The 22,921-nt window shown below is 37.0% G+C and overlaps 2 protein-coding genes across 3 annotated transcripts in view; one reads left to right on the top strand and one right to left on the bottom strand.

Annotated features, from left to right (window-relative positions):
• MMUT (methylmalonyl-CoA mutase) overlaps positions 1-4,422 on the bottom strand; it is a 30,925-nt gene extending 26,503 nt beyond the window's left edge. Inside the window, exon 1 of one of the 2 annotated variants that reach the window (XM_014834667.3) lies at positions 4,248-4,422. The gene's annotated coding sequence lies outside the window, so the exon portion shown is untranslated. The remainder of the gene's footprint in view (positions 1-4,247) is intronic. The other variant, XM_014834669.3, reaches the window with a different exon arrangement.
• Positions 4,423-4,492: 70 nt separating this feature from the next.
• CENPQ (centromere protein Q) lies at positions 4,493-22,921 on the top strand. Its single transcript, XM_014834683.3, has 9 exons — positions 4,493-4,610; positions 8,909-9,051; positions 9,816-9,870; positions 10,935-11,061; positions 11,654-11,722; positions 14,588-14,717; positions 20,273-20,392; positions 20,531-20,608; positions 21,935-22,921. Exons 2-9 carry the CDS (start codon positions 8,950-8,952, stop codon positions 22,064-22,066), a joined length of 813 nt encoding a protein of 270 aa, XP_014690169.2. The 5' UTR covers positions 4,493-4,610; positions 8,909-8,949; the 3' UTR covers positions 22,067-22,921.

Below are 22,921 nucleotides of genomic sequence, written 5' to 3'. Positions count from 1 at the left end.
TCAGTAGCCTCTTAGCTGCTTTGACTGACCAGTCTTAGGCCCCTCTAATCCATTCTATACACTGACACCAACGCAAATCTGATGTCACACTTCTCTTAAGATTTTTCAAAGGCTCTGCATCATGTAGAGGACATAGTATAGCTCCCAATTAATTTTTTCATTCAAAAAGTTTTTATTTAACACTCGGTTTATGACAGGCATTGTTTTGGATGTAGGAGAAAAAAGTAGTGAACAAACTCCTGGAAGATAATATTGGTAGTACACTCTTTGACATTGAACTAAAAAGGATCTTTTCAAATACCACGTCCTCTCAGGCAAGGGAAACAAAAGAAAAAATAAACAAGTGGGAACTCATCAGACTAAAGAGCTTCTGCAATGCAAAAGAAACTAGGATCAAAACAAAGAGACAAACCACCAAGTGGAAGAAAATATTTGCAAATCATATATCTGACAAGGGGTTAATCTCCATAATATATAAGGAACTCACACAAATGAACAATAAGAAAGCAAACAACCCGATCGAAAAGTGGGCAGAGGAGATGAACAGACGTTTTTCCAAAGAAGATATATAGATGGCCAATAAACACATGAAAAGATGTGTTCAACATCACTAATCATCAGGGGAATGTAAATCAAAACTACTCTAAGATACCACCTTACGCCTGTTAAAATGGCTATAATCACTAAGACTAAAAATAACAAATGTTGGAGAGGGTGTGGCGAGAAGGGAACCCTCACACACTGCTGGTGAGAATGCAAACTAGTGCAACCACTAGGGAAAACAGTATGGAGATTCCTCAAAAAACTAAAAATAGAACTACCATATGACCCAGCTATCCCACTACTGGGTATCTACCCAAACAATTTGAAATCAACAATCCAAAATAACATATGCACCCCTCTGTTAATTGCAGCACTATTCACAATAGCCAAGACGTGGAAGCAACCCAAGTGCTCATTGACCAATGATTGTATAAAGAAGATGTGGTACATATATACAATGGAATACTACTCAGCCATAAAAAAGACAAAATCATCCCATTTGCAATAACACAGAAGGACCTAGAGGGAATTATGCTAAGTGAAATAAGCCAGTCTGAGAAAGACAAACACCAGATGATTTTACTCATATGTGGAATATAAACAATGAAAACAGTTCAGTGGTTACGGGGGGTGGGGCACAGCGGGTGAAGGGGAGCACTTATGTGGTGGCAGTCAAGAAATAATGTACAACTGAAATCTCACATTGATGTAAACTATTATGAACTCAATTAAAAAAAAAAAGTAGTGAACAAGACAAACAGGCATTCAAGCCCTCCAAGACCTGATCCCTGCCTACCTCTCAGATTCATCTCTGCCTCTGTCCTCTAGACATTTTGTGTCCTAGAAATACCTGATTACCTACAGTTCCCTGCATATGTCAAAGGTCTGTGACATGCTCTTGCTCTTCTATCTGCCTAGAATGTCCTTTTTTGGCTAATTCAGCTAAGCCATCATCTTCAATATGCATGGCTTTCTATGTGCCAGGCAATGCTCTAAGGACTTTACATAGAGAAGCAATTTTAATCCTCGCAACACCACCAAGAGATAGATTCTAATATTATCTCCATTTTACAGATGAGGAAACTGAGGCACAGGAGAGCCAGTAGGTGAACCTACACAGCCCTGTTTCAAAGTCCTTGCATTTAACTGATACACTCACAGCCTCTGCCTATACTCACAAGCTGGACTAAATGGCCTCTTCAGTAATCTACAGCACTCTGCTTCCCTTTTATACATCTATCATCTTCCACACTACAATATATTAGAACACTGTTTTTTATGCTTATATAAGATATATGATACATTTTATATTTATATAAAATACATCTATATATACATCTATATCTATATCTATATATCTCTGCTAGTCTAGAAACTGCTCTGATATTAGAGCTATATATATTCCTGATAACTAACAGAAAGTCTTCCACTAGGAGACTAAGTCCAATTTCATCATTTTACAGATGTAGAAATTAAGGCCCAGAGAAATAAGGAAATAAAGTAGCTTGATCAAAATTCCACACAGCAAAGCAGTAAACTGAACACTTGTCAGAATCATATAGCCTCAACATCCTGAGCCTAGTATTTTAAAAGATTTTGAGATGCAAATTTTATTAATAGATTAATCATGTCATATTGTTTTATAATGGATAAGGCAACAAGTAACATGCACTTAAAATTCTATTTTCCCTACCATTTCTTACCTACCAATTTAATGAAGCTTAAAAGAAAATAAAAGAATACCCAACATTTGTTAGGGGGTTGCAAAACAAAAGATCTAAACCACTGGTGGGAGTATTAATTGCTTTAACCACTTCAGAAAACAAATTGGCAATGTGTGCAGAAAGTCTCAGAAATGATTATGCCATTCCACTGAGGAACATAACTCCTGGGAAAGCTACTATTTAAAATATACATTCCCTATAGTTTTACTTGTAATAAAGAAAACAAAACTCAGAAACATCATCAATGTCTAACAACACAGGAATGAGTAAGTGAATTATAGCACAGACCAATAAAATTTTATGCAGCTATTACAATACGTTTAAAAAATAGGCAAAACTAATCTTTGATGTTAGAAGTCAGAAGATTGGTTACTTATGGCGGTTAGTACAGAAAGGGAACAAGAGAGGAGCTTTTGGGGTGATGGTCTTGATCTGAATACTGATTATACAGATAGATTATTCAGTTTGTGGAAATTCGTCAAACTGTGTAATTCGTCAAATTACAATTATAATATGTGCACTTATCCATAAGTATATTATACATGAGCCAAAATTTAAAATATGTTATACAGTTTCTTAAAAAGGAGACAGGCTCAAAAAGTGTTAAGTGAATGAATCAGGATAAAAAGTTGTAAATGCAATATGTTCAACTAGGTAAAAAGTACATAGAACAACGTCTACACGGAAATACAACCAAAACAATTCCTATTATTTTTTAAAGCTTTTATGATTGTGATTCTATTAAATCCATGGGGTCCTTGTCATCCATCTTCTTGCAAGCCATCCACTATATCTACTAGCTTAAAATGTGGGTGAGAAAAATAACTAAGTTATAGCTGAACCATTAAAGTAGTAATGATATAAAAGGTAATTTGAAAACTTTCTGAGACTAGATTGTAGACAGTAAATACACCCTCGTTTCACACAAAATACTCATAAGGCTTTCCTAAACCTGGGGAAATGATAGGAAAGAGCCCTATATAAGAGACTTCCTGAAAATCACATGGCAAATTGGTAAAGGCTGGAAATAGACATCATTTTTAGATAAGAACACCACTACCACTGATAGCAACAGGACTTGTGAATTTTCTCAGAAGATCCATCGAGAGGCTTCAAGCACTCAAAGAAGCAACATGCAAAGCAAATATGTTATTGATGATTAGAATGTGTTAAAGAGCAACGATGAAGCCCATCCCACCCCCCAAAAAACATATGAGAACGACACCTACAGTTTTGAATCAAACAACTTTCAAGTTTTGACTGTTTACCTACGATTACACATTAACACTCCAAGAAGGCTAGCTTCCAATGTTTACCCATTTTGAGTTGGGCAGATGACAACATACAGCATGCAAATTAAATTTATTATTAGCATAAATAAATCATTACACATAAGAATATATTGGGGAAAAACCCATCAAGTGATTTAAAACTTTATACACATACGTTAACCAGGGTTTTGAGCTTCTTTCAGAAGCTGCTCTCTTTCTAGATAAAACTGAGGATACGTTAATAATTTATATCAATTTAGACCTAGATTTCCTGTTCTGCCTCTCACCTTTACCTCCACCTGTATACAGAAAGATAATTTCAGTCTTGCCATCTCTTACAGAAAACCCTGTGGAGCCCACGCACCCTTCGGGAATCGTACAAGTGACCCCTGCTTAGAGGAACTTCGTTCGGGATGCTTGGGGGCCCAGGAAAGATGGTGACATGGCCCCTAAGGCAGTAAAAGCACCTTCTTTCCAGCAGCATCTCCGAACTCCCAAGGACCTAACTGAAAGTGAGAGGTCAGTCGAGAATCTAAACCTAAGAAGAAGGTAGAGCGTGGGATCCCATCACAGTAGGAAGGTCAAGAAGGAGGAAGTTGGGAGGTGGGAAAAGACAGGCTCAGAGAACAGGGGTAAGGGGTGAGAGAAGCAAGAAGAATGGAGGGATCTGAAAAGCTGACGTGCCCCCAAAGTGCACAGTCCCACTCACTGGCCAGCCTGTGTCGGACCTCGGCTTTCGAAGAGGGCTGTTGCACACTCCCGCGCCCTGCAAGTCAGACGTCCACACACCTGGGTCCACTGAGCAGGCGCAGAAGCCCGCCAGGACGGTCAGGGGGCGTCGGCCTACACCTCCCACCTTTCAGCCAATCTCATCGCTTTCTCGTGGCGCGCGCCTGATGACGTCAGGCTTATGGTGGACGCCCGCCTCTCGCCACCGGTGTTTCCTGTTTCCACCCCGCCCACTTCCGGGTCTCCTCCTCTTTCGATTGTTTGGGCGCGAACTTCCCCAGCACGGCTGCCTGAAAGGTTCCAGAGGCGTCGTCGGTGAGCCCCGAAAGCGCTTCGCTTGCCGGTAGGTCCAGATTGACGGATGTTTTGTGGTCAACTCCGCGGTTTGCATTTGAGGAGCGTGAGGCTATTTTCCAAAGGGAGGGGAAATCCGGACAGCTCTGCCCTTCGGGGCCACGAATTGAAGTATTTGATTCCCGAGGAGCGAGTGAAGCCACGCAGCGTTCTTCCCTCCCTTCCCCGAATCTTCCTCATCCTCGTCCTCCTTCCTTAATCTCTCTCGCAGCCAGGCGCGGGCCGAAGTGCAGCCTTAGGCTTCAGTAATTTTGGTTTCGAGGTGACTGCGGTCGGCAGCGGCGCTGCTGGAGGCGCCGCTCGTCAAGAGGTGAACGCTGTGTGTGTTTTGCCAGACGTCGTGCTCACCTCTTGTGCCCACGTAGAGGTCTAGATTGAGATACTTGGTTTCCCCCAGTTTTAGCCAGCTGGTCACGAATCAAGACAACCTGGGCTGCCTTCGCTTTTCCTACGCGGTAAAGATCGACTCTTTACTGCAGTGCAGTCTGGCCGCAAATACCGTTCCAGTCTGATTTCTCTCTATTTCTCTCATATACGTGAAAAGTCTCGCTGAACTTTTCCAGTCCCTGAACACACCCGTGTCTCTCAAGCTGTCCAGCATGAGGCTTTTGCTGTTTTCTCTAGAATACTTCATTCCTGTTCCTTCTAGTTAAATGTTTCAAAATGTAATTCAAATACTACTTTCTTCTCTGAATGCTGTATATCCCTCCTACCCCGCGCACACACCAATTTGAGATAGTCATTCACTCGTCTCTTATAACGTTTGTCACATTGTGTATAATTGTGTATAGTAATTGTTTTCATATATGTCTCTACACACAACCATTACGCTATGGTTTCCTGTGCATCTAAAACGGCAAAGTTTCTATTCCTTTTTGTATATGCTACAACTAGCCCAATAGTGATAGAAAATTATTGCTTTTATTTATTGAGTTCTTACTGTGTCTCAAGTTTATGTATTCTGTACAGAATTTTAGCTTTACAAAAGCCTTTGATGTTGGTACTTTTCTTAACCCATTTTACCAATGGGGAAAGTGAGCAGGTTTACTTGCCTCAGACCATACAGCTAGTTAAATGACAGAGCCAGGATTTGGAACCTGGGCAGTTTATCCTCACCCCGGCTCACTCTTGGCAGTGGTTCTCAACCTGGGATGATTTTGCACCAGGGGACTTCTGATAGTGTCTGAAGGCAATTTTGGTTGTCACAACTAGGGAAAGTGCTAGGTGGGTAAAGGCCAGGGATGCTGCTAAACATCCTGTGGTGCACAGGACAACCCCCACACCAAAGAATTATCCTATCCAAAAATTAGTAGTGCTGAGGTTGAGAAACTTCTTGCACTTTGGTTTATTCCCTCAAGTAGGTTATCAGTGAAAACAGTGCTTCTTAAACTGTCTGTGGTAAAGGGCCAATTTTTGTTTGTCTTTTATTTTTAATCAGTCACAACTAACACGTTTATAAAATACAATTAAAAATGAATTGCTAGTGAAATCCATAGAATGTTCAACAGCAAAAATGAACCCTAATGTAAACTATAGACTTTGGGTCATAATGATGTGTTGGTGTAGTTTTCTTGGATTGTAGCAAATGTGCCACTTTGGTACACGACGTTGATGGGGGGAAGGCTGTGGCAGGGAGGGGAGCGAGGTACAGGGGGTATACAGGAACTCTGTCTTTTCTGCTGAGTTTTGCTGTGAATCAAAGACTACTCTAAAAAAGAAAGTTAATATTGTTTTAAAGATAAATTCTAGAAAAATGAAACTTAGAAAAACAAAAAACAAAGCCAGTTATTTTTTGATCAGATTCAATGTACATAAAATTGCCAAATTACTGTAAGAGTTTCTAAATGAATACTCTCAATTTCTATACTTAAAATGACTATAGCAAGTAGTTTGTGAACCAGATTTGGAGTAGGACTGAATTACATGTTACTGAATAAAGAATATTAAGAAAAAATGATTAACAGACCCAAACAATAAGTAAGTGCCAACTGAGAGTCAGAGAGCATAAGAGCCCATTCACAGAATGAAGTGGAGTGGTTAGGAAGGCTTTGGGGAGAGGTGGCTCACGTTCTGGGAGGGTGGGCAGAGACAGGGGAGAGCAGCTCAGGTAGAGGGTACAGTATGTGCGTTACTCAAAGTGTGTTCATAAAATCATCCAATGTAGCTAGAGAGGCAGATTCAATTAGGGAGAAGTATGGAAAGCTAGGCAGGGCCGGATTGTTAAGGACTGTAAGTGGCGTGGTAAAGAGTTGGATGTTGAAAAGTAGGTATTGGGAAAGGATTTTTTTTTTTTTTTTTTTTTTTTAGTGAGGAAGATTGTCCCTGAGCTAACATCTGTGCCCATCTTCCTCTGCTTTGTATGTGGGGTGCCTCCACACTTGATGAGTGGTGTAGGTTTGCACCCAGGATCCAAACCCAGAACCCCGGGCTGCTGAAGTGGAGCACACTGAACTTAACCACTATGCCACTGGGCTGGCACCATGGATTTTTTTTTTTTTAAAACTAAAGAAAAAATTACTTATTTTCTTCCAAAATTTGGGATTGAAAGGATTTGGTAGGGCTGACTCATGTCTTTTCCATGCAGTGTCAGCTGCAGCGTATTGGCTCAGGTACCTACACCAGGCTGGCAAGTTGGTGCTGGCTGTTGGTTGGGAGTTTCATTTGGGAGTGAACCTGGGCTTCAGTTCCTCTCCATGTTGGCCTTCCGCATGGCATGGTAGCTGGGTTCCAAGAGCAAATATTTCAAACAGGAGGAGGTTGCTTCTGCCAGTCTCTTCATGCCTGGACCAGTAAACTGTTACAGAATCATTTCCACCATATTCTACTGCTCAAACAACCACAGAGTCTGTCAAGATTTAAGACAAGGGGACATAGACTCCACTTCTCAATAACAGAAATAAGAAGGAATTTGCACCATTTTTAAGCTACCAAATGGAATGAGGACTAAATCTCAGCCCTCACTTACTCCCTCACCTGGATACTCTTCTTCAGTGAACAACCTGAACGGCTGTACATGGCAGCCCTTCCAGAAGACATCCACAAATGAAACTCTCATTTGGATTGGTTTTTAAGAAGGGGAAGTATAAGGACATGGATGTCAAGTTGAAAGAATTAGGCATTTCAGGAATGGAACACAGGAGATTGGATGTAGAGTAAGGTACCACATGGTTCAAGAGCAGGGTAAAGTGTATTTTAGCTTCTACTGCTTTTCATAACTGATCTGACATGCAATCCCCAGGTGTAGTTTGTGATCTTTCAACTACTTCTTTCCCGCTATTTTTCTCAGTGTTACTGAAAAGAAAAGAAAAAAAAGTTGGAAATTTTTTCTTTTAAAATTTAAGGGAATAGATTTATCCAGAGTACCCCCTTTATTGTCTGTCTCTAAATCTGCATATACATTTAAATTTATTAGTGTAATTAACTCTGAATTTTTAGAAAAGGAATGGTGACTAATTTATCTATATATCTAGCTATATATGCCTTGAAAACAATATATATAATGTACACACCACACATATGTATGTGTGTGTATATACTTACTTCCATGTATACTGTACCTAACTTCTAAGCTGGCTACTACTTGTGGTCTAATACAAGAATAAATAACTTATTTTTCTGTACCTTTTAGCAGAAATGAGTTGGGTGATAAAGGACTATTACATAGGGAAAAGGAGTTTTTCTAAATTTTGTCATTGACATCACCATCCCTACTTCTGTGCCTGTTTCGTAATTTGCGGGAGGAAAGAGTACTCAGTATACTTCAGAGTTGTAGTTTAAGTCTTTATGAGTGAATTTACCACACGAATTTCCACAACACAGATTCATGGCATAATCCTAAAATTTATCTCCTTCCACCCTTGGCATAAGTTCAATGATAAATCCATTAGGCTTAAAATAAGATGACTTGAGTATTACTCTTTGAATTGATGTTATCTGTGACCAGAGTAAGACCACTCAACACCTTTTACTTCCATTTTCTTGAATTTAAGCATGGAGATAACATTGTTGTATGGGGGAGTGTAAAGTGGAAGATACAAAAGGCTTTTTTTGTTTTTTTTTTAAAGTCTTACAGATGGAAGATATTTCTAGGAAGAAATTGAATTAGGTATCCTTACTCTAATGAGAGCCAATGTTATTTTAAAATATGTTTAAATGTTTTAAAACACAATACTATCCCAAAACTTTCATTATGATTTTTTAAAAGGCAAATTAGAAACATTTATAGATATTCTTTTTAAAAAATATTATACAGTCTTAAGCATTTTTGTGTCCTTTTCATCTTTACAGATTTTCTGAAGCACTGTTGGAATTGTTCTGTTTAGATCAAGATGCCAGGCAAAGCAAATGCTTCCCCAAAAAAGTCTCAACAGTTACAAAGAAATCTAAAAAGAAAAACTGATGATGAGGAAGTGGAATTTTCGGAGAAAGAGGTAATGAAAATATCAAGTCTGTCATTCAGAACTCTTTGATTAGAAATATCATCTGTAAAAAGAGTACGTGAAGACTAATGGTCAGTTTTACTACAAATTATAGTAATTTAGTTATGTGGGAACTTGATAATATATAATTCACAAGGTTGTGTTGCAACATGATTTGTAAAAGTTCTCAGATAAAAATTGTTTACTTCAATTTCTAAAGATATTGATCATAGAGTTCTTTGGGGAAGAGGAGGTCATGGGGCATTGCTAAGGTGTTTAAAGTGTGCAAATTCTATGGCATTCATATGTTAAAAGACAAGAGAACCTGTCAGTTGGCGATTTTTATTAACACAGAGAAAAATACTTTGGGAACAATTAGCTTCTTCCTACCATAATTTTACCCCTCTCTTCTAAAAGAATAAGTGAAAAATCAAAAATTTTTTGTTTTACCCTTTATTAGGCAATGCCTATATTTGTTTTTCAGGTAAAGTATGTAACACTGTTTCACAGGCAAAATGAGTAATGATTTCTTTAAAACATTCTTTAACACCATATGAAATTCTATTATACATTTTTACCATTGTCCAGGAATTGCTTTAGTATATCCTCTGCCTGTGATAAATGTACACTCTTTTTCTGAGAAGTGGCAATATGCTTTTTTTCTACCTAGCCAGAAGGTGTATGAATACTCTTCAACATATATGACAAATCTATTGCAAAAGCAGTATCTTTTATTTGATGTTTAATTCTGTGTTTGCCCGTGTTTTTCCCTTTAGGTTAGAAACACAGTGAAAAAAGGTAAAAATCATCCAAAGCGTCTGTCTTCTGAAGGTATTTCTTTTCTATGTCTTGTTTAACCTGTCTTTCTTAGGCTATCTATATGCATGAAAAAATCCTCAGCATCTTGTCTATGAGTTCTGCAAAAGCAGAAGATAGTAATAAACAGCTGCATTCTCGCTTTTGCAAGAATAAGTAGTGCTGGTTAATCAGTTATTTTGGTCAAGTGGAATTTTACTTGCCACCTCAACCAAAATACTGTGTAGGGTTCTAAATTGATAGGAACTAGAGAAAAAGTGTCCCAGAGTCTGAATTATTACTTATCTGTGATATGTAGACACACCTACAGATTTCTCTTTAAGACAAATATGCCTCTGTTCTGCTACCACTGTAGAGAGTAGCTTGGAGACACTATCTAATTTTGTTTGGATTAAATTAGTTTGGAGTAGTCATCTTTACTTAAATATCACTTCTTCGTAGAAAAATTTCCTACCTCTCCTCCCCCAATACCAGGTTAGGTCCTCTGGTTTTATACTTCATAGCACACAGGACATTTTCTTTTATAATGCTTTGCATTCCTGTAATAATAATTAATTTATTTGGTCTCCCTTCTGTCCAAACCTAATCTTCATATGAGCCCATAGTATGTCTCTTCTGTTTCTCCCTTGTAAGTAGAACAGTATCGACAGCCTAGTAGATACTGCATGTCTATTTGTGCTTTGGTTAATCTCTCTTGTTTCAGTTGCCATCCAACATTTGGTAGAAAAAGTTTTCTAGTCTTCTTGATGAAGCTCTTTAATTCAGGTCATTTCTGAGATCTAGACTTTTATGCCAAATCCTAAGAATTATAGCTTGGTTCTTCATTTAAAATTGTCTTGAGTTTGAATCTGCAGTATCAGTTAATGGTGTTTCAGTTAACATAACACTAGATAGCATATTCATATTTAACACCTGGCGTCTTATGGCTGTGCAATAAAAAGGAAATTAAAGTTGATACAACTTTATAATATTTTGGTTCTCATAATTCCATTAGCTTTTTAGATAAATTTATATTTGAATCACTTTTTAAGTAAAAACATACAAACTTCTAGATTGACCAGAGTCTCTTCTTTCACCAGTGATGGGACAAACAAAGCATACTAATCTAAAACAGGTAAAGATATCATCTGACAAGAGAAAAACTTGGCAACCTCTTTCAAAGAGTAGCAGAGAGCATTTGCAAACTATGATGGAATCAGTAATAATGTAAGTATGAAATTTTTCCATTTCACTCATTTGATTTCTAATTATATGTTTTGTATAGACAGTATCCTTTTAAATGTATTTTATAGTGGTAAGGTATTTTTCTATATCGGAAGAAGATAGTATGTCTTTTGATGGCATTAGTCTTCAAAAAAGTCTTTGTTAATTTCAGAAACTTGGAATTCCATCAGTGAAATAAAAATGAAGTCTATGTGGCCTGATTGCTATCTGCAAACTTTTAACTTATTCTGTTGTTAGGGATACTTTAGGAAGAAGCTGAGTTCAAATTGATGCTTTATATGAAGCTACCGTGCTAGAAGAGATACAAAGAAGATAAGACAGATTCTGCCACCAAGGAGCTGAATCCATTAGAAGAGTCAGGCATACAAATTATTTATGACAATATAATGTGATAAAAAAAAAACTTTGATTATACCTCTGCTTAAAAAACATTTACTGTAAAAGGAAAAGTGATTGATTCTGCCTGGCTAGTAAGGAAGGGGCACTTGAAAGAAATTAAAGAGAAAAAGTAGACAGATTATATTAGTTGTGTTTCAAACTAATATTTATTCAATCCCTTTTTTTTCTTTTCTAGAGCAATTTTGAGTAATAACGTTATAGAAAATGAACAAGTTCAATATCATCTTAACTTCCTAAAGAAAAGGTAATACAGTTTTGCAATAGAAAATGGTTAAAACATAATTTGTAAAAGTCTAACCTGTTTCTATGTTGTCAGAACAGGCATTTGTATAATATAGAACTTTTCTGTTTTGGGTTTTTGCTTTTTTGTTGTTGTTCTTTTAAAGGGATGAACAATTAGGGAATATACTTCCCTAAACTGCTGCTGCATGTGATTCTGAAGTAAGTTATGTTTTAAAAGAATTTATAAAGAAGAATCTGAAAATCACAAACGCCTACTTCCACAGTTCACTTTTCTGTATTGGGACTTGAAAAATATTTTGTCAACTTTAACTCCCTTGAACTTCATTTTGAACGATTATAGAAGTTAACAGTTCACTACTCTTATCTGATGTTTATCCTCTCACTGTGTTTTTCATTCGTTTCATATTGTACTACATTATTTGCACAAGCCACAAGTGTAATTTTCCAGGATATTACTGCTCTTCATCTTGTGGCAAGTCACAAAGGGAGATTTCTTTTCAAGTGTTCTTAAAAGTCTTACCACTGCCAGTGATTTTTAGTGACTGCTTTTTTCTAGTATTTGCACAGCTTTTCCTTTCATAGAAGAATGTTCTCCATCTTAGTTTCAGATTTGCCTGGAAATGTTTATGACCAAGTACTTTATTCTGGGGAGGTCTGAGCACAAATTCTGTTTACTTTAATTCTCAATGATAGTAGCAAAATCGAAAGGATGGAATGGGATAGGATGGGTGGAGGGTGGAAGTTTGTGGATATAGAACAAATAGTCATGTTTAGTGTGTAATAAGAATATTACAGTATGTAATAGCTGTTCTTCACAGTGATTACTCTGGATCATCAAAAAATATTAAATTCTGTTCAACATATAGGCTGTCTCTTCATCATGTAGAAGCCATCAAGATATACATTTCAAAGACTGCCTGTTGGTCTCCTCAGTTTTGCTTTCACAACTCACTTTCTTTAGTTCCCAAAGTAACAATACTCAAGATACTTTCCCTTCTACCGATATAGCAGAGTACAGCCTTAGCAAATTGATTCTAATTGGATCTCTGAATAAATTTTCCTCTAGCAGTATTTCTCACAGTATATCTGGAACCCTTGTTCTTAAAGATACTCTATGAATAAAAGTGATATATAGTGAATTATGTTTAGGCACATTAGTGTATCAGAAGTCCTGCAGTAAATAAATATATTTCATTTTGTTTAACCTCGTTTCTCCCAAATTGATATTTACCACAAGAGGTCTCTTTCATATATTAGTCTCATCTCTGCCTATGTCTGCATCTTGGCATCTTTCATTTAGACAAGTTGTCCTCAACAAATTAGAACTGTAGATATAGGAAGCTCCTTATTTATCTTTTCAGCCTTGTGAAGAAAGGAAAAAGAAAACTCTTTTCCTTTTAGCTTCAGTTAGAAAATTCTAAGAGATAGACTCCGTTTGGCCCAGCTTAGATGATGCGCCTATCTTTGAACTGCTTTTGTGGCAAGAGCTGTTATGATTTATGTAGACTGGGTCATATGCCTACCCCCATAGTCAGACAGACAGGGTTCCTAGTCAAACAAAATGGTTAGCCACTGCAGTTTCTAGAAGAACATACTTTGGAAAAGTCTGCCCTATAGAGCAAATGTTATAAATGGTGATCAGGTGGTGTTGATATAGTAAGATATATTCATGTTACTCTTGTAGTTTAATCAGATTTTGTAAGAATCCTGGAAATCTAACCACTATTTAGAACTTTTGAAACAGTGAATGACCCTTCTACAGAATTGATGTAATAAACTTTTAGAAGAAACTTCATAAATGGAATCTTTATTTTAGTTAAGAAATCAAAAAACCTGTTCCTCTTGGGAAGACTTATACAGACAGGTTCTTGTGCTTAAATGTGTTAGCCTAATGCTGATTTTCTGGAACACTGAAGTTTTCCCCCAGCAGTTTATTGATAATTATGATTTGTCAGTTTTATACTGTCAACTTTTTTCTATACAAAAATAAATATTTTGAATAAGATCCCAGGAAGGTGAGTCTTGTGTTCCACTATTTGTTCCACAAAGTGCCTGCAAATCTTAAGTAGTAGAACTTTTTATTACCCAAAGATGCTGCTATTAGGTAGAAGCAATGAAATTTAGATTTCCTTCCTTGATTTCTTCTTCGTGGAATTCAAAAATCATATCTAGGAAAGCTATCTTGCTCTCTGCTAGAAGTGAGGGCAGAAGTAGGTCTGTTTCTGATGGTGATCTAATCAACCCAAATTTGAAGGAGGATTTTTTAACTTTAATATTGAATACTATGCATGTTGATAGTACTATAGAATAAAGCACTTTAATCTTAGTGTTTTATTTGCCTTAAATTCTATGGGACTCAGTTTTCTTTGAAATCATTAAGTTAGAGTAACTGGTGGAGAAGTTCTCTTTTATTGGACACGTTCTCTAAAACAACAGATTTAGAGTCCAGCGTTAAAGTTAAGACTTACAGAGTACTGCTCTATCTCTTACTCAGCAATTCACAATAAATGATAGACTTATGTGCTGTAATAGTCTAGGAAACACATTTAGAAGATACAAGGAAATTTTTACTTTAAAATGTATATAAATAAATAATTGGTAAGTGTGTAAAATAGAAACTTTTCCTTAAGTGCCCCATGATTTGAGGTAAATCTTAATAAGTTGAAAGGTTAAATGAAGATTTGTGAGGGCTTTTGTTGGGAGATTTACTGCTAAGGTTAGCCACTGTTAATAAAGAATCCTATAGCCCTTTGGAATATGAGGGCAGAAAAAAAGATGACAGCAATATTTCAAAACAATTCAGTAAAGCAAAAATAATACTAATGGTACTCAAAAATAATAATTATGCTTTTATTCTCTCCCTAAGATTGCTACAAGTCTTTGAAACCTTGAAAGTCCCTCCCAAAAAGCCGAAAGATTTAACTAACGTGTCAAGTCTGCTGAAAACGGAAAGGGCGCAGCACAGAGCTAATGAAGAAGGTCTGGCATTATTGCAGGTATGGCATTTGAACAGTGAGTCCACAGAGAGGGGAAAGGAGAAGAGACCAAAACGTTTTTTAAATTATCATCTATCCTCCTAGTAAGAGTACTAGATCTTGAACCAGGTTTTTCATTAAACTCTTTTTTTTAAAATGAAAGCAAAACCATTGCCTTAACTTTGGGCTTCTAAAGTTGAAAGTATTTCTAATATATTAGTGATTAAATAGCAGTCTCTTTTTTTTATCAGACTTTAACTATAACTGAACTATCTTAGTATTTTTGATTATCAGATGATAGGAACTTGTCACTAAATGCTATAGGATTTCAAAACATAGTGGTTTTTCCGTCTTGTATATAGTACTTTATTGACAAGAAGAACACAATCACCATTATTGTTATTTTTATTATAGCTAACCTAATGAGGGTTTTCTGTGTTCAAAGCACTATTCTATGAACTTTATAGTTATATCCCTTCATCCTTACAGTGATTTAAAGAGGTCTGTGCTATATTGTCCCCATTTTACAAATGTGAAAAAGAGACATATTGACATTTCTAGCTGAACTTTAGACGAACTGCCTAAAGTTGTGATGCAGACCTTAATCAGTCTGACTTCAGAGCATGATTCTTCATCATTATCCTGTGGAAGATAATGGGAGATAACATTAGCTGTCATTTTTTCTTTTTTTTTTTTTGAGGACAATTAGTCCTGGGCTAACATCTGCCACCAATCCTCTTCTGTTTGTTAAGGAAGACTGGCCCTGAGCTCACATCCATGCCTGTCTTCCTCTACTTTATATGTGGGATGCCTGCCACAGCATGGCTTGCCAAGCGTTGCCATGTCCGCACTCGGGATCCAAACCGGTGAACCCCAGGCCACCTAAGCAGAATGTGCGAACTTAACCGCTGCGCCATCGGGCCGGCCCTAGCTGTCATGATTAACTTCAGGCTTTTATTTAGTGGATACTTGAACAATTAAGAAAAACAACCTTCAGGGGCTTCTTAAATAAGTTTAAAAAACTAAAACAGATTGGCCCATATATCCCTTAGCCATGTCAAAGTAGTTTATAGATGTGTTGCTTAGGTGTTTGGTAGCAATTCAGTAAATACAAGGTGGTAGTAGTTTATGCAAGCATTTCTAATAATTCAAAATTCACAAATAATTCATTCAAGTTTTTCACATGACTGGGAATGATATTGGAAGGATTAGTTTCTGAGCAACAAATCTACATATGTTGTAAATTAGTAGGGTTCTTCATAGTGTGGGATTATTTTTAATTTTCATCCCAATGTTAGTACTTTTCAAGGATATATTTTTAGTACTGGCACTAGTTCCATTTAATGAACAGTTGGATGACATTAATGTAAGTTATTTTTTTTAATTTCAGCTTTATTGAGGTATAATTGGCAAATCAAATTGTAAGAGATGTTTAAGTGTACATTGTGGTGATTTGATATATGTATACATTGTGAAAAGGTTCCCCCATCTAGTTAATTAGCACATGCATCACCTCACATTATTTTATTTTATTTTTTTTGGTAAAAACACTTAAGTTCGACTCTTAGCAAATTTCAGTTATACGATAACTGTTATCAACTGTAGTCACCACGTTATACATTAGCTCCTCAGACCTTCTTCATCTTATAGCTGAAAGGGTGTACCCTTTTACCAACCTCTACCTATTTCTGTCACCCCCAGCCCCTGGTAACCACTTTCCTACTCTCTACTTCTATGAGTTTGACTTTTTTTTTTTTTTTAAAGATTTTATGTTTTACCTTTTTCTCCCCAAAGCCCCCCAGTACATAGTTGTATATTCTTCGTTGTGGGTCCTTCTAGTTGTGGCCTGTGGAACGCTGCCTCGGCATGGTTTGATGAGCAGCGCCATGTCTGAGCCCAGGATTCGAACCAACGAAACACTGGGCCTCCTGCATCAGAGCGTGTGAACTTAACCACTCGGCCACGGGACCAGCCCCCTTGACTTTTTTTTTAAGGTTATTTTAAAAGGTTTTAAAGTATAATAATGGTAAATGTTATTTTAACATTTAACATTTCCATAAGTCACTTGAAATTAATTAGTAAATGATTATGTGATTTTTGTAATACTGGGAGGCATTTCTGTTTTACAGCTAAAATTGAACCTTCAATTTTATGCTCCAAAAACATAAATATAGTTAAGTGGAAAAAACTTTTTCTGTACTCACAACAGTTCTGACACCAAATGTGTGGATGTTCCACATCAAGCAATTCTCCAATTCTCTATGGACACCAGCTGGATGTCCTACAATTTAATTCAATTCTGACACTAACTACTGGCCTTAGCACAGACCCCATAGGTTAAGGGCTCAGTCCCACAAGACTGCCCAATACTTCAGATGCCAGTTGCAAATCTGAGCCTCCTATACTTGTGACTAACCAAGTGTAAATTGGGGGTACCTTTGAGCCCTTCTCCGGTTCGATAGTTTCCTAGAACAGTTCACAGAACTCAGGAAAGCACTTTACTTACTATTACTGATTTATTATAAAGGATACAACTGAAGAACAGCCAAACAGAAGAGATGCATAGGGCAAGGTGTTTGGGAAGGGACTCAGAGCTTCCATGCCTCTCAAGCATGCCACCCTCACAGCACCTCAGTGTGTTCATCAACCTGAAAGCTCTCAGAACCCCATTGTTTAGAGTTTTTACGGACGCTTCCTCACATCAGCATAATCGATGATTCACTAAATTTCCAGCCTATCTCCCCTTCTCAGAGATCAAGCAGTGGGGCTGAAAGTTCCAACCCTCTAATGACATGATTTGTTGCGCTGGCAGCCAGCCTCCGTCCACTAGGAGTCATCCATTAGTGAGCCATCATTAGCATAAACGCAGGTATGATTGAAAAAGGACTTATGAATAACAAAAGATGCTCCTCCCACTCCAGTCACTCAGAAAATTCTAAGAGTTTTGGAAGCTCTGTGCCAGGAACCAGTACAAAAAAGCAAATGTTATAACAAAATATGCTCCTATCACCTCTATCACTCATGAGGTTACAAGGGTTTTAGAAGCTCTGTGCCAGGAACTGGGGATGAAGACCCACTATATATTTCTTATACCACAACAGGCTATGGTTTGCTTGACAGCCAGTTACTCGATGGAAGTGCTATTGGTATTTTGGGCATAACAGTTCTTCATTGGCATAAGAGAGTCTTTGAACTAGGGGTTTGTAGATTTCGTATGTATCCATTAGTTTTCTCCTGCATGCCTTACTTAGAATCACTGCTTTTTCCCACTGAAGCGTAGAGTTATTGCCAGTGTGACTTTCCAAAATGTGTATCAGCTAAATCAGTAACAGAATTGTGTGTTCAACAACACATTCATTGTATTCCCAGTCAGTGATGGTGATAGAGAAAAGGCAGTGGTGAACAAGTCTCAGAGATTCTGAGAAGATGATATACGAACTGCTGGAGCATAGTTTTTTAATCTCTCTCGAACTCATCATAAAATCAGAGCCATAGAATTTCACAGAATTAGCACAAGAAAATAAAAGAATAAGGACAAAAAATAACATTCCTACAGATAACAAAAGCATGCCAAAAATATGTGTTCACAAAACGTTGAACACCAGCCTAATTTCTCAAGTGACCTGAAAGACATTCAGAAAAACAATAGAAAGCATGGGGAAAAACTCATAAAATCGGTATCATAAATACTAAAAAAGGAAGTTACAGAATTCAGGAAAATATTAGAAATAAAAGGAAAAACTTTTCAGATATGCAGATTAAATTAGAAGGAGCGCTAAAGCAAATTAGCACAGCAGGTAATGCTTACAATAAATACAAATTAAAATGAGAAAATTTTAATTAAAAGAAAGACATTGTGTAAAGGTATTGAGAAAAAATGACAAATATAAAAGTTAGGCAAAGGGACAACATAGGTATGATAGGAATACCCAAAGCAATGGACCAGGTAAATTTTACTCCTTCTTTACCTCTTTTCTTCATTCAGTGCTGTTATTCATTCCCTTCTGTAGTGGGTTGAATGGTGGCCCCAAAAAAGATATGAACCTGTGAGTGGCCTTATTTGGAAAGGGAGTCTTCCCAGATGTAATTAGGTTAAGGGTCTCAAGATGAGATCATCCTGGATTATCTTTGGTGGGCCCTAAATCCAATGACAGGTGTGCTTCAGGAAACAGAAACATGGAAGACTTATAAGAGGCACAAAGACGTGGGAGAAAAGGCCTTGTGAAGACAAATGCAGATAATGGAGGGATGCAGCCGAAGGAATGCCGACGGCCATCAGAAGCTGGAAGGGGCAAGAAAGGCTGCTCCCCTGGAGCCTTTAGAGGGAGCAGTGCCCTGCCAACACCTTCATTTCGGACATCTGCCCTCTGCAACTGTAAGAGGACACATTTCTGTTGTTTTAAGCCACCAAGTTTATGGCAATTCCTTATGGCAGACACCAGAAACTGATACATGTGGTTTACGTTATATTTGTATTGGACAGCACTCTAAATCAAACAACCAATTCACAGGAAATTCAAGGCTGAGGGAACAGGTGAAACTTGACCAGCAAATGCCGTCTGCAAAACTCTGGCTCTGGGAAATTCTACCGAGCAAACTATCCAGTTTCCTGCACAAATTGGTTAAGAACCAAAAAAATTGGAGTGGAAAACTATAGATGAAGAGAGACTTAATACCCACCTATTAGAATGGGCAAAATCCAGAACACGAACACCAAATGCTGACAAGAATGTGGAGCAACAGGAATTCTCATACACCGCTGGTGGGAATGCAATATGATCCAGCTACTTTGGAAGACGATTTGGCAGTTTCTTACAAAACTAAACATATTCTTGCCACACGATCCATCGATCATGCTCCTTGGTGTTTATCCAAAGGTGTTGAAAATGTGTCCACACAGGATCCTGTATATGGGTGTTTGTAGCAGCTTTTCATAATTACCAAAACCTGGGAAAAACTCAGATGTACTTGAGTAGATGAATGGATAAATAAACTGTGGCACATCTAGACAATTGAATGTTATTTAGCGCTAAAAAGAAATGAACTATCAAGCCCTGAAAAGACATGGAGGGACCTTAAATGCATAGTATTAAGTGAAAGAAGGCAATCTGAAAAGGCTACATGCTGTATGATTGCAACTACGTGACATTATGGAAAAGGCAAAACCTTGGTGACAATAAAAAGATCAGTGATTGCCGGGGTGTGTGGTGGGGGTGGAGAGGAATAGGCAGAGCACAGGATTTTAGGCCCAGCAGGGCTTCAGCTTTGCTGGATTCACACAGGTCTTCCAAGATCTCTGACACTAGGAGCTTCAGGAAGTTCTTGAGGAAATGTACATGGGGTATATCTCCTTGTTCCAGGGAAATTAAATTTCATAATGCATTATTATCTTGGTAAATCAGTTTCTAGGAAGTCTGTTTTTTAAAAGAAAAATGAAAATAAATTTACTGATTTCTTCTACAAGTCTTTCAATATGTGAGGTGTTTTTAAAATATATATATGTACATTAATATCTGTTTGAGTCTCATTTGATAATATGTTTAATTTAAAACATTAACTTTCTCTTTCTGTCTCAGGAAGAAATAGATAAAATAGTAGAGACCATAGAGTCAATGACTGGGGATATTGAGAGCCTGAAGAACAAAATTCAAATTCTGACAAGTGGGGTGGAGGACGAGGAGGAGAAGGTAAAACAGGTAATTGTTGAAAAATGTATCACTAGACTCTGGATGTGACGTTTAATGCTTAGATTCTCTCAAGACAACCTTTGAGTGTAGTAAGATGAGAGGAATCAGCCTTTTTAGGTAATCTGTAGCTTGCTTTTTCTACTTTAGATGTTTCAAATAGAGAGCAGTGGGGTACTGTCTCTTCCAGAACTTTCTCAGAAGAGTCTCAAAGCACCCACACTTCAGGTAAGTACCAGTTTACCATATTGACGGTATCACCATTTATGAATTGCATGTATAAAAACATTCTATCCTATTCCTTTTTTTTTAACCAGATGGAATCTGTGATGTAAACTCTTAGGCAAAATTATTTTTCTCACGTGACAGTATAGTTTAAACATCTTTCTTTGTCAGTTCATGTAGATCTGTCTTATCTTGTCAGTAGCTGTTTACTATTCCATTGTATGGATATACCATAATATAATTTGTGAATTACTGATGGAATAAATAACTTTTGCAATTACAGATAATGAGTACTCCCTGTACATATATCTTTACACATTTGTGTAGTCATAACTGTAGGATAAATTCCTGGAAGTAAATTCTAAAAGTTGGTTTTGTTTGTGCTTCTAACAATAGCATATAACTCTCCATAAAATAGTACTGTATCTTCTTTGTAGGAGATAGTACACTGGTAGTTTATCTTTCTTCAAAGGAGCCTAGTAGATATTGTAGTATAAATGTTTACAGTGTTAGAAAGTCTTCATGTTTTCTCAAAAAGTAATTTAAAATTTTCCTATCTATTATCCACCTACGGTGAAAGGGGCAGGAACGGTCAGAAGGAAAATAGAATAAGATAGGGGGCTGGCCTGATAGCATAGCGCTTAAGTTCCCATGCTCCGCTTTGGCAGCCCAGGGTTTGCCGGTTTGGATCCCTGGTGCACACCTATGCACTGCTTATCAAGCCATGCTGTGGTAGGCGTCCCACATATAAAGTAGAGGAAGATGGGCATGGATGTTAGCTCAGGGGCAGTCTTCCTCAGCAAAAAGAGGATGATTGGCGGCAGATGTTAGCTCAGAGTTAATCTTTCTCAAAAAAGAAAAAAAAATAAAATAGATTTGAAAGAAGAATAGCAATGAGTTGATGATTACTGAAGTTGAGTGATAGGTACATGAGGTTCATTATACCTTTAAATAACATACATTTGACATTTTTCATAATAAAAAGTTAAAAACTAACTATATGGGTGAAGGTTGTCAAAGGGTACAAAGTATCAGTTATAAAATATATGTCATGGGGATGTAATGTACACATAGTGACTATAGTTAATGATACTGTATTGCATATCTGAAAGTTACTGAGAGAGTAAATCTTAAAAGTTCTCATCACAAGAAAAAAATGTGTTAACTGTGTAGTGATGGATGTTAACTAGACATTGTGGTGATCATTTTGCAATATATACAAATATCATATCATTGTATTGTATACCTGAAACTAATATAATGTTATACGTCAATTATATCTCAGTGAAAAAAGAATTTTTTTAACTAATTATACTATTGTGCCCGCAGAAAGAAATTTTGACTCTAATTCCAAACCAGAAGGCTCTTCTGCAGGACTTGGCTGTTCTCCATAACTCATCCCCGACGAAGAACATGTTAACTTTCATCGAAGAAGCCTATAAGAGATTGGATGCCTCTTAAAGAGTTGTTTAGATTGTTCCATATTCATTTAATGTTTATGAATTTGTAAAACTGTTAACCTACGATGATATTACAGAGGCTGAGGCTTCTTGAGGATTTATTCTCTCCTGATGTGCACTTTAAAATTAGCCTCTGTAGGTCTACCGTTAGCATCTAATGTAGTTCTGAAATCTCTGGTTTTAGCAGTTTCCAAGTCTAGGAACTCACGTTTATGTTGCTGCATCCCCACTGATTTTCCTGAAACCATAAAGTGAGAACAGCCACAACCTAATGGTTTCTAAAGGCTGAGTAGAGCTCATTTATTGGTTGGTGCAGAGGAAATGTGATAGCGTGACTTAATGTATGAGCAGTGTTTCTAGTGCCTCGTGCATACACACAGAAGTGCTTGCTGTCATTATTATTTAGCTGATGACTTGCATTTTCTGTCTGGTCATCTAGAACTTGAGAAATCCCCAAATGCCTTTACTCTTTTACATAACTCCCTACACTTCTTGTGGCATAATTAAGATTTGCCAGATATCTTCAACTTGGAGGTAGCATGAAGATTTTATTTCTTTAGTGGGGTTAGTGAATAGATGTTGAATATTTATTTTCCACTGTCATCAAAGCATACTTTTATTTCATAAAATTATTAAAAAGGAACCTAAGCACATTTATTCCCTTAAAACAAAAACCAAACAAAAAACCTTTTCTAAACCTTTCCTCATTATGATAATAAGCATATACATGTGAATAAATTATCATTTAAATATATTAAAAATCATTTCTAACCAAGTACAGTATATTGTCTAGGTTGCTTTTATCTATTTGTAAAATAAAATAACTGCAATTTAATTCTTTCTCTGTCTAACCTAC

The sequence above is a fragment of the Equus asinus genome, chromosome 8, assembly GCF_041296235.1.
Source record: "Equus asinus isolate D_3611 breed Donkey chromosome 8, EquAss-T2T_v2, whole genome shotgun sequence".
NCBI classification, from domain to species: Eukaryota; Metazoa; Chordata; class Mammalia; order Perissodactyla; family Equidae; genus Equus; species Equus asinus.
This window is presented reverse-complemented; position numbering and strand designations above follow the sequence as displayed.